Consider the following 12811-nt stretch of genomic DNA (forward strand, 5'->3'; position numbering starts at 1 on the left):
TCCTACTGACCCCTGAACTCTGCATTCCTTCCTACTGACCCCTGAACTCTGCATCCCATCCTACTGACCTCGGCATTCCTTTTTCTACTGACCCCTGAACTCTGCATCCCACCCTACTGACCCCTGAACTCTGCATCCCATCCTACTGACCCCTGAACTCTGCATCCCTTCCTACTGACCCCTGAACTCTGCATCCCATCCTACTGACCCTGAACTCCGTGTCCCTTTCCTACTTACCCTTGAACTCTCCATCCTTTCCTATTGACCCCTGAACTCTACATCCCTTTCCTACTTACCTCTGAACTCTACATCCCTTACCTACTTACCCCCAAACTCTGCATTCCGTCCTACTGACCCCTGAACTCTGCATCCCTTTCCTACTGACCCCTTAACTCTGCATCCCATCCTACTGACCTCTAAACTCTGCATCCCATCCTACTTACCCTGAACTCTGCATCCCTTTCCTACTGACCCCTGAACTCTGCATCCTATCCTACTGACCCTGAACTCTGCGTCCCATCCTACTGACCCTGAACTCTGCATCCTATCCTACTGACCCTGAACTCTGCGTCCCATCCTACTGACCCTGAACTCTGCATCCCTTTCCTACTGAACCTGAACTCTGCATCCTTATATCCCTTTCCTACTGACCCTGAAAACTCTGTATCCCATCCTACTGACCCCTGAACTTTGTTTAACTTACTACTGACCACTGAACTCTGCATTCCATCCTACTGATCCACGAACACTGCATCACTTACTACTGACCCCTGAACTCTGTGTAACTTACCTTTGCATCACCTATTATTAACCCCTGAACTCTGCATCCTGTCCTACAAACCCCTGAAGTCTGGGTCCCTTCCTATTGACCCCTGAACTATGTATCACTTACTATTCACTATTGAATTCCAAACTGATCCCGAAACTGAAACCCTTCCTACTGATCCTGAACTCTGCATCACTTACTACTGATCCCCGAATTCTCCATCCCTTTTTACTGACCCCTGAAATTTGCGTCCCTTCCTACTGACCCCTAAACTCTGCATCCCTTCCTACTGACCCCCAAACTCTCCATCCCTTTCTACTGACCCCTAAAACCTGCATCCCTTTCCTTACTGACCCCTGAACTCTACATCCCTTTCCTACCGACCCGGAACTCTGAATCCTGTCCTACTGAACCCCAAACTCTGAATCCCATCCTACTGACCCCCAAACTCTGTGTCCCTACCTACTGACCCCTGAAGTTTGCATCCCTTACTACTGATCCCCGAACTCTGCATCACTTACTACTGACCCCTGAACTTTGCTTGCCCTCCCATTGACCCCTGAACTCTGCATCCCTTCCTATGAACTTTGAATGCCTCCTATTATCCCCTGAATTGTACATCCCTTCCTACTGACCCCTGAACTCTGCGTCCCTTCCTACTGACCCCTGAAATCTACATCCCTTTTCTACTGACCCCCGAACTCTGCATCCCATCCTACTGACCCCTGAACTCAGCGTCCCTTTTTTACCGACCCTGAACTCTGCATCCCATCCTACTGACCCCTGAACTCAGCGTCCCTTTCTTACCGACCCTGAACTCTACATCCCGTCCTACTGACCCCCAAACTCTGCATTCTGTCCTACTGACCCCAGAACTCTGCATCCCATCCTACTGACCCCTGTACTCTGCATCCCATCCTACTGACCCCTGAACTCTGCATCCCTTTCCTACTGACCCCTGAACTCTGCATCCCTTTCCTACTGACCCCTGAACTCAGCGTCCCTCTTCCACTGACCCTAAACTCTACATCCCTTTCCTACTGACCCCTGAACTCCGCATCCCGTTCTACTGACCCCCAAACTCTGCGTCACTTCTTACTGACCCCTGAACTCTACCTCCCTTTCCTACTGACCCCTGAACTCTGCATCTCATCCTACTGACCTCTGAACTCTGTGTCCCTTCCTACTGATCTCCGAACTCTGCATCACTTACTACTGACCCCTGAACTTTGCTTCCCTTCCTATGAACTTTGAATGCCTTCCTATTATCCCCTGAATTCTTCATCCCTTCCTACTGACCTCTGAACTCTGCATCCCTTCCTACCGATTCTCAAACTCTACATCATTTACTACTGACACCTGGACTTTGCTTCCCTTCCCACTGACCCCTGAACCTGGTGTCGCTTCCTACAGATCCCTGAACCCTGTGTCGCTTCCTACAGATCCCTGAACCCTGTGTCCCTTCCTACAGATCCCTGAACCCTGTGTCCCTTCCTACAGATCCCTGAACTCTGTGTCCCTTCCTATGAACTCTGCATTTCTTCCTAATGACCCCTGAACTTTCCATCCCTTTCTACTGATCCCCAAACTCTGCGTCACTACTGATCCCTGAACTTTGCATCCCTTCCTACTGACCCCTGAATCCCGGAGTCCCTTTATACTGATCCCTGAACTCTGCGTCCCTTTATACTGATCCCTGAACCCTGGAGTCCCTTTATACTGACCCCTGAACTCTGCGTCCCTTTATACTGACCTCTAAACTCTTCACCCCTTCCCCCTGATCCCCGAATTCTGCCTCCCTTCTCCTGAACTTTGCATCCCTTCAGACTGACCCCTGAATTCTTTGTTCCTTCTCGCTGATCCCCCAATTCTGCATCCCTTCCTACTGTCCCCTGAACTCTGTGCCCCTTCATATTGACCTCTGAACTCTGCGTTCTTTATACTGACCTCTGTGTCCCCTCTTACTGATCCCCAAACTCTGCCTCCCTTCCCCTGAACTCTGCATCCATTCCTACTGACCCCTGAACTCTGCATCACTTACTACTGACTCCTCGTCAATTATCCTGACCCTTTAACTCTTAGAGTCACCTACTAATGTTCCCCTGCACTCTATATACCTTTAAACTAATATTCAGTGCAATAAAAACTACACATAATTTTTACCATGGTGCGCTGCACACACCGTACTTTCTTTGAATCAGGCAACTGTCATCTCTTTCCCGCAGCGGCTGACCCCTGAACTCTGCATCCTATCCTACTGACCCTGAACTCTGTGTCCCATCCTACTGACCCTGAACTCTGCATCCCTTTCCTACTGAACCTGAACTCTGCATCCTTATATCCCTTTCCTACTGACCCCTGAACTCTGCATCCCATCCTACTGACCCCTGTACTCTGCATCCCATCCTACTGACCCCTGAACTCTGCATCCCTTTCCTACTGACCCCTGAACTCTGCATCCCTTTCCTACTGACCCCTGAACTCAGCGTCCCTCTTCCACTGACCCTAAACTCTACATCCCTTTCCTACTGACCCCTGAACTCTGCATCCCGTTCTACTGACCCCCAAACTCTGCATTCTGTCCTACTGACCCCAGAACTCTGCATCCCATCCTACTGACCCCTGTACTCTGCATCCCATCCTACTGACCCCTGAACTCTGCATCCCTTTCCTACTGACCCCTGAACTCTGCATCCCTTTCCTACTGACCCCTGAACTCAGCGTCCCTCTTCCACTGACCCTAAACTCTACATCCCTTTCCTACTGACCCCTGAACTCCGCATCCCGTTCTACTGACCCCCAAACTCTGCGTCACTTCTTACTGACCCCTGAACTCTACCTCCCTTTCCTACTGACCCCTGAACTCTGCATCTCATCCTACTGACCTCTGAACTCTGTGTCCCTTCCTACTGATCTCCGAACTCTGCATCACTTACTACTGACCCCTGAACTTTGCTTCCCTTCCTATGAACTTTGAATGCCTTCCTATTATCCCCTGAATTCTTCATCCCTTCCTACTGACCTCTGAACTCTGCATCCCTTCCTACCGATTCTCAAACTCTACATCATTTACTACTGACACCTGGACTTTGCTTCCCTTCCCACTGACCCCTGAACCTGGTGTCGCTTCCTACAGATCCCTGAACCCTGTGTCGCTTCCTACAGATCCCTGAACCCTGTGTCCCTTCCTACAGATCCCTGAACCCTGTGTCCCTTCCTACAGATCCCTGAACTCTGTGTCCCTTCCTATGAACTCTGCATTTCTTCCTAATGACCCCTGAACTTTCCATCCCTTTCTACTGATCCCCAAACTCTGCGTCACTACTGATCCCTGAACTTTGCATCCCTTCCTACTGACCCCTGAATCCCGGAGTCCCTTTATACTGATCCCTGAACTCTGCGTCCCTTTATACTGATCCCTGAACCCTGGAGTCCCTTTATACTGACCCCTGAACTCTGCGTCCCTTTATACTGACCTCTAAACTCTTCACCCCTTCCCCCTGATCCCCGAATTCTGCCTCCCTTCTCCTGAACTTTGCATCCCTTCAGACTGACCCCTGAATTCTTTGTTCCTTCTCGCTGATCCCCCAATTCTGCATCCCTTCCTACTGTCCCCTGAACTCTGTGCCCCTTCATATTGACCTCTGAACTCTGCGTTCTTTATACTGACCTCTGTGTCCCCTCTTACTGATCCCCAAACTCTGCCTCCCTTCCCCTGAACTCTGCATCCATTCCTACTGACCCCTGAACTCTGCATCACTTACTACTGACTCCTCGTCAATTATCCTGACCCTTTAACTCTTAGAGTCACCTACTAATGTTCCCCTGCACTCTATATACCTTTAAACTAATATTCAGTGCAATAAAAACTACACATAATTTTTACCATGGTGCGCTGCACACACCGTACTTTCTTTGAATCAGGCAACTGTCATCTCTTTCCCGCAGCGGCTGACCCCTGAACTCTGCATCCTATCCTACTGACCCTGAACTCTGTGTCCCATCCTACTGACCCTGAACTCTGCATCCCTTTCCTACTGAACCTGAACTCTGCATCCTTATATCCCTTTCCTACTGACCCCTGAACTCTGCATCCCATCCTACTGACCCCTGTACTCTGCATCCCATCCTACTGACCCCTGAACTCTGCATCCCTTTCCTACTGACCCCTGAACTCTGCATCCCTTTCCTACTGACCCCTGAACTCAGCGTCCCTCTTCCACTGACCCTAAACTCTACATCCCTTTCCTACTGACCCCTGAACTCTGCATCCCGTTCTACTGACCCCCAAACTCTGCGTCACTTCTTACTGACCCCTGAACTCTACCTCCCTTTCCTACTGACCCCTGAACTCTGCATCTCATCCTACTGACCTCTGAACTCTGTGTCCCTTCCTACTGATCCCTGAACTCTGCATCACTTACTACTGACCCCTGAACTTTGCTTCCCTTCCTATGAACTTTGAATGCCTTCCTATTATCCCCTGAATTCTTCATCCCTTCCTACTGACCTCTGAACTCTGCATCCCTTCCTACCGATTACCAAACTCTACATCATTTACTACTGACACCTGGACTTTGCTTCCCTTCCCACTGACCCCTGAACCTGGTGTCGCTTCCTACAGATCCCTGAACCCTGTGTCGCTTCCTACAGATCCCTGAACCCTGTGTCCCTTCCTACAGATCCCTGAACCCTGTGTCCCTTCCTACAGATCCCTGAACTCTGTGTCCCTTCCTATGAACTCTGCATTTCTTCCTAATGACCCCTGAACTTTCCATCCCTTTCTACTGATCCCCAAACTCTGCGTCACTACTGATCCCTGAACTTTGCATCCCTTCCTACTGACCCCTGAACCCCGGAGTCCCTTTATACTGATCCCTGAACTCTGCGTCCCTTTATACTGATCCCTGAACCCTGGAGTCCCTTTATACTGACCCCTGAACTCTGCGTCCCTTTATACTGACCTCTAAACTCTTCACCCCTTCCCCCTGATCCCCGAATTCTGTCTCCCTTCTCCTGAACTTTGCATCCCTTCAGACTGACCCCTGAATTCTTTGTCCCTTCTCGCTGATCCCCCAATTCTGCATCCCTTCCTACTGTCCCCTGAACTCTGTGCCCCTTCATATTGACCTCTGAACTCTGCGTTCTTTATACTGACCTCTGTGTCCCCTCTTACTGATCCCCAAACTCTGCCTCCCTTCCCCTGAACTCTGCATCCATTCCTACTGACCCCTGAACTCTGCATCACTTACTACTGACTCCTCGTCAATTATCCTGACCCTTTAACTCTTAGAGTCACCTACTAATGTTCCCCTGCACTCTATATACCTTTATAATAATATTCAGTGCAATAAAAACTACACATAATTTTTACCATGGTGCGCTGCACACACCGTACTTTCTTTGAATCAGGCAACTGTCATCTCTTTCCCGCAGCGGCTCCTTCTCTAACCCCGCTGTTGGCTCCTCCTCCGACCCCGCTGTTGGCTCCTCCTCCGACCCCCTGGTGGCTCCTCCTCTGACCCGCTGGTGGCTCCTCCTCTGACCTGCTGTTGACTCACCGACAGTCTCATTCTCTTTAATGGGACGGCTGGTGATGCGGCAGTGACACAACAAGGTGAGGGACGTGGCGGCAGCGGGTGAGCGGATGCCCACTAACAGACACCGCCATGATGGATCTGAAATGACAGGTGCTCTTTAAATGTAAGGACTCATTCTTGCTAGAATCTTTAATATTTGCAAACAAAATGAAGGTTTACTATTTAGAATAATAAGCTGTCAGGTTAGTAAAACAGCGACATCAGAACCGATTCAATCATACGGTTTGTAGTGTACGTAGTTACGCAAAACAATGGGATAAAGGAATATTTCTGAACTTTGTTTTATCTCGTGGTTATTGTGACATTGTGTGAATGCATCAATGCAGTGCATGTTAGCTTGCAGAGCTTGGATTCATTGAATGAGTTTACCAAAAATGTAAAAATTGCAGAATATACAGCCTCCTGCTGCATAACTAAGCTCCATTTCATGCTGAATAAACTAATGTATCTTAAATAGAAAACTATCTTTATATTATTAAGTGCTACTGATAGCAACTTCCTAAGCTTAAGGAATATCACTAGGTCCTCAACCAGTCTATAAACTTAGGTGTGCTAGGCCTCTTTCACATAGTCGCTGTAAATGTGGCAAAACCAAGCAATTGAGGCATGCATTTTACAGACCTCAGTCTCTTATCCTACCTGAAATGATGTCATGGTCAAAGGTCAGGTTCAGAGAGCAGTAGCTATAGCAGTAGAGAGGCTCCCACCGACCAGCAAGGTGAGTACACAAGCAGGTCACCCTGGCAGATGACACAGGTTCTCCCGAGGTGCGGGGTCTAAGCACTAACCGGTATTCACCAGAACTCCTGATGGTGGAGATGGGTTTTGCTGAATGTTAGTACTGTCAGAAGCCATGAATCAGACCGAGACAGAAGTACAATTAAATCACACTTGTTTATTAACCACTTTCAGACCGGACCAATTTGCTGGTCAAAGACCAGACCACTTTTTGCGATTCGGCACTGCGTCGCTTTAACTGACAATTGCGCGGTCGTGCGACGTGGCTCCCAAACAAAATTAACGTCCTTTTTTTCCCACAAATAGAGCTTTCTTTTGGTGGTATTTGATCACCCCTGCGGTGTTTATTTTTTGCGCTATAAACAAAAATAGAGCGATAATTTTGAAAAAAACGCATTATTTTTTACTTTTTGTAATAATAAATATCCCCCAAAAATATATAAAAAAAAACATTTTTTTCCCTCAGTTTAGGCCGATACGTATTCTTCTACATATTTTTGGTAAAAAAAATCGCAATAAGCGATTATTGATTGGTTTGCGCAAAAGTTATAGCGTTTACAAAATAGGGATAGTTTTATAGCATTTTTATTAATAATTTTTTATTATTTTTTTTTTTTACTAGTAATGGCGGCGATCTGCGATTTTTATTGTGACTGTGACATTGTGGGGGACCCATCGGACATTTTTGACACATTTTTGGGACCATTGTCATTTATACAGTAATCACTGCTATATAAATGCAGTGATTCCTGTGTAAATGACACTGGCAGTGAAAGGGTTAACCAGTGGGTGGCAGTGTAGGGGTTAAGTGTTCCTAGGGGTGTGTTACTAACTGTGGGGGGGTTGGGCTTTCATTTAGTGTACACTGATCTCTGCTCCAATCACATGGAGCAGAGATCAGCGTCACTAGTTGCTAGGCAGAATGGAAAAATGTTGTTTATACAGCATTTCCTCCATTCGGCCGCTCCGTGAGACGATCGCGGGGATGCCCGCGGCGATCGAGTCCGCGGGTCCCGCGACCGGACTCACGGGGGTCCCGACCAGCGCGGGAGCGCGCCGCTGGCGGCGCGCTCCCGATGGCACGGCGGCAACGAATATTGGACGTACATGTACGCCAATATGCCTGCCCGTGCCATTCTGTCGACGTACATCGTCGTGCGCTGGTCGGGAAGTGGTTAAATAAAAATAAAAAGGTAAATAGAAAAAGTGTAGTCAAAGCATAGCCAGAGTCCAGTAACCGGATCGAGTAGTCAGCCAGTCTGGAGTTCAATAACCAGATCGGGTAATCAGCCAGGCCAGAAGTCAGGGATCCAAGTGGAGCAACAGCAAGCAGGATAAGGAGCCAGTAGGGATGTCAGCAAGCCAGTCTTTAAACAGAACCGCAGGAGATGGTTTCTTGTGATGTGACCAAGGCGAAGGCAGATATGAAGTGAGCTGGGCAGCTCAAAGTAGGCAGGTCAGACAAGCTGGATAAGGAACAGCTGGTAACTGTGGAGAGAGAAGAGAGCTGGCAATTAGCCAACAGCTGAGCAACCAGCCCAGAGAAGGAATGGCTAAGCCAGCCCTGACAAGTGCCAGGTCACGGTCCTCAGTATCTCCCCACCAGGAGGTGAGCAAGCCGGGGTCCAGTAGCACATATAGCAGGTAGAGATCAAGCAGAAGCGTAGTCAGACACAGGCTCATCCAAGGTGCAGGGTCTAAGCACTAACCAGTATTCACCAGAACTCCTGATGGTGTTTACTGAATGTTAGTACCAGGTCGCGGTCCTCAGGATCTCCCCACCAGGATTTGAGCAGGCCAGGTTCCAGTAGCAGATATAGCAGGTAGAGATCAAGCCAAAGCGTAGTCAGTAAACAAGCCAAAGGTCTCTAACAAGTGGTTGCAGGTTGGGAACAAGCTGAAGGTTGCTAACGGGTGGTAGTGAAGATATGGATGGCAGCAGGAGTGACAAGAGCGAGATATTGGCTGAAGAGAGCCCAATAATCTGGCAAACAGGAAGTGCAAAGGCATGGCTTAAATAGGAAGTTCACAGGAGGAGCAAAGAGTTAAAGGTTCACCAGAAACAAGGTTCAAGGCAAGATTGTCTAAGGAATCAGGGAGGGAGCTGTTCAGCATCTCAGGTGGATCAGCAAGAAGAGATACTGCCAGATACAGCAGAGGTTGTGGGTTCAGATCTGGGTACTCCTGACAAATGGTCACCGAGTGGCCCCACGCACATGCACGTTGCTCTGCAAAAAAAAGTAGACCATATCATGTTCAGTAGGTGAAACTGCCTGCCAGCGTGCCCCAAAGAAAACCTGGGCTGAGGAAGAGGTGAGATTCCTTGAAGGCTTGAAATGCATCCTACTGCTCATCTTCAAGGGTGGCATCAGAGGAGGGTGGACCCCGGCTTGTACTTGTCCTTACGCAGCAGTTCTGAGGCCACAGGAGTTCCCATCAGAGATTTCTGGCTTCCTCGATGTGCAATGAGCCAGTGGTATTCCCACCATTCATCTATCACTTTAATCCCTGTGAGTGCATTTTTTACATTTTTATTAATACATTTTCTGGATTTGACTTGCTACACTCTGCAGGTTTTGTGCCGTCTCTCCTATCACCTAACGATTACTTGCCAACCGCGGCCCGTCCCGTGTAAATGGGGAGCTTAGTGACAATTTTTACCAAAATGTAAAAGATGTAGTAATGTTTTGGCAAAAAATGCACATTAACGTATTATTTATTTCAGAATCACAGTAACTCGGATGTTGTATCCATTGATTGCACTATGAGCCTGGCGTCCAATCAGGAAGCAACACTCACCCTCCATGGGAGATTGTGGAGCAGAACATTCCAAGCGGTAAGGAATGTCAGGTGTAAAGAGGGTGTTGACCATCCATTAGACATGTGCACTGACAAAAAATGTGTTTGTTTTCGGTTTCGTTTCATTCGTTTTTTTTTGCTTTTTTTTGGAAATTTGAACATTTCTAAAATTCAGAAATACGAAAATTTGGATTTTCGAATTTTCAGATTTTCAAATTCAGAATTTTCGAATTTCCGAATTTAGAATGTTCGAATTTATGAATTTAGAATTTTCGGATTTCTGAATTTTGAATTTTCGGATTTCCGAATTTTGAATTTTCGAATTTCCGAATTTTGAATTTTCGAATTTCTGAATTTCTAATTTCCGAATTTTCGGATTTCCGAATTTCGGATTTCAGCATTTCTGAATTTTTGGATTTCCAAATTGCAAATTTCCGAATTTCGCATTTTTCGAAGTTTCGAATTCCATATTTTTGAATTCCGAATTTCCGAATTTTTGAACTTTGGATAAATTCGTATTTGTTACGTTCACTAATAGCCAAACTTGAAAGGAAATTCCAATACCTATAATTTAATAGTTATTATTAGTTAGTTATTATTTAGAATGTTACTGATTTTCTTTCTTTTTTTCAGATTTTCGAGTTTTTGGATTTTCACATTTTTGAATTTCCAAATTTTCGAATTCCAAAAATTCTAAAATTCGGAATTCGCAAATTTGGAAATTTGAATACCTATAACTTAACCACTTTCAGACCGGACCATTTTGCTGGCTTAAGACCAGACCACTTTTTGTGATTCGGCACTGCATCGCTTTAACTGACAATTGCGTGATCGTGCGACGTTGCTCCCAAACAAAATTGACGTCCTTTTTTTCCCACAAATAGAGCTTTCTTTTGGTGGTATTTGATCACCCCTGCGTTTTTTATTTTTTGCGCTATAAACAAAAATAGAGCGACAATTTTGAAAAAAATGCATTATTTTTTACTTTTTGTTATAATAAATATCCCCCAAAAATATCTAAAAAAAAAAACTTTCCCTCAGTTTAGGCCGATACGTATTCTTCTACATATTTTTGGTAAAAAAAAATCACAATAAGCGATTATTGATTGGTTTGCGCAAAAGTTATAGCGTTTACAAAATAGGGGATAGTTTTATGGCATTTTTATTAATAATTTTTTTTTTTTACTAGTAATAGCAGCGATCAGCGATTTTTTATTGTGACTGCGACATTGTGGGGGACCCATCGGACATTTTTGACACATTTTTGGGACCATTGTCATTTATACAGTAATCAGTGCTATACAAATGCAGTGATTCCTGTGTAAATGACACTGGCAGTGAAGGGGTTAACCAGGGGGTGGCAGTGTAGGGGTTAAGTGTTCGTAGGGGTGTGTTACTAACTGTGGGGGGGCTGGGCTTTGTTTTAGTGAACACTGATCTCTGCTCCAATCACATGGAGCAGAGATCAGCCTCATTTGTTGCTAGGCAGAACGGGGAGATGCTGTTTACAACGGCATCTCCTCGTTCAGCGGTCCCGTGAGACAATCGCGGGGACCTACGACCGGACTCACGGGGGTCCTGACCGGCACGGCGGCATTTAAAACTGGACATACCTGTACGCCAATATGCCTGCCCGTGCCATTCTGCCGACGTACATCGGCGTGCGCCGGTCGGGAAGTGGTTAATAGTTATTATTAGTTAGTTATTTTCAGATTTTGGGGTTTTTGAATTTTTGGATTTTCATTCCTTTGCATTTAGGCTGCTTTCACACTGCAGCGGGAGCGGCGTCGGCGGTAAAGTGACGCTATTTTTAGCGGCGCTTTACTGTCGTTTTAGCGGCGGTGTGCGGGCGCTAGCGGGGTGGTTTTAACCCCCGCTAGCGGCCGAAAAGGGGTTAAACCCGCCTGCAAAGCGCCGCTTTGCCGGCGGTATTGCCGCGGTGTCCCATTGATTTCAATGGGTAGGAGCGGTATAGGAGCGGTGAATACACCGCTCCTTCACCGCTGCAAAGATGCGGCTAGCAGGACTTTTTTCATCGTCCTGCCAGCGCATCGCTCCAGTGTGAAAGCCCTCCGGCTTTCACACTGGAGTTAAAGGGGCCGGTTTTTTTCAGGCGTTACACAGGCGCTATTTTTAGCCTGAATACCGCCCCAGTGTGAAAGCAGCCTTACAGCTTTTCACTATTTTTGGATTTTCAAATTTCCAAATTTCTGAAATTTCCAATCTCCGAAATTTAAAATTTTCAAATTTCCGAATTTAGAATTTCCGAATTTCCAATTTCTGAACTTCCGAATTTCGGAATTTTTCGGAGATTCGAAATTCAGAAATTCGGGAATTTTGGAAATTCAGAAATTTCGTAAATTGAAAAATTCCGAAATTCGGAAATGTTGGAATTAACGAATTTGTCAAAATTAATTAAAAAAAAAAAGGAATTTGGAACTAAACAAATTTTACATGCGATTCCTCCATGTAATTACCAAGATCATATAGAGAACCAAAACACTTACTGTATAGCCACCTATGAGCATGACTGCACACTTACCTCGGCCAACACTGTCCTGGGTGGCCATATGAATCCAATGAGATTTTTTTTTATCACCCAATTGTTACATTCCCCTTTAAAAACAAAAAGTGAATGTGAGTAGACGAGAAAAAGACAGATTCGTGAATTTGGTTGGTTCACTCTACATCCAGATACACCAATAATGAGCCTTCTCTGGGTGGACTTCTCTCGCTATCTTTGAAGCATGTGTGCATCTGTTTACAGATTCCCCTTCTGACTCAGGAAAGGATTTCCCCACATCCTGCCACAGCCTGTCATTATTAGTCAAGTGTAGCTCTACCCCTATAGGGCAGTGTTCCTCAACTCCAGTCCTCAAGGCCTCCCGGCAGGTCATGTTTTCAGGAT

The 12811-nt window shown here is 46.4% G+C and overlaps 1 protein-coding gene across 1 annotated transcript in view; it reads left to right on the forward strand.

Annotated features, from left to right (window-relative positions):
• The window catches only part of LOC143964484 (integrin alpha-11-like), a 211052-nt gene that overhangs the window by 182383 nt on the left and 15858 nt on the right, over positions 1–12811 (forward strand). Inside the window, exon 26 of the mRNA XM_077474257.1 lies at positions 9830–9940. Within this exon, the coding sequence (XP_077330383.1) occupies positions 9830–9940 (111 nt within the window). The remainder of the gene's footprint in view (positions 1–9829; positions 9941–12811) is intronic.

This window comes from Lithobates pipiens, unplaced genomic scaffold, assembly GCF_037356315.1.
Source record: "Lithobates pipiens isolate NorthernLeopardFrog02 unplaced genomic scaffold, aLitPip1_a1.2 Scaffold_8, whole genome shotgun sequence".
Classification (NCBI taxonomy): domain Eukaryota; kingdom Metazoa; phylum Chordata; class Amphibia; order Anura; family Ranidae; genus Lithobates; species Lithobates pipiens.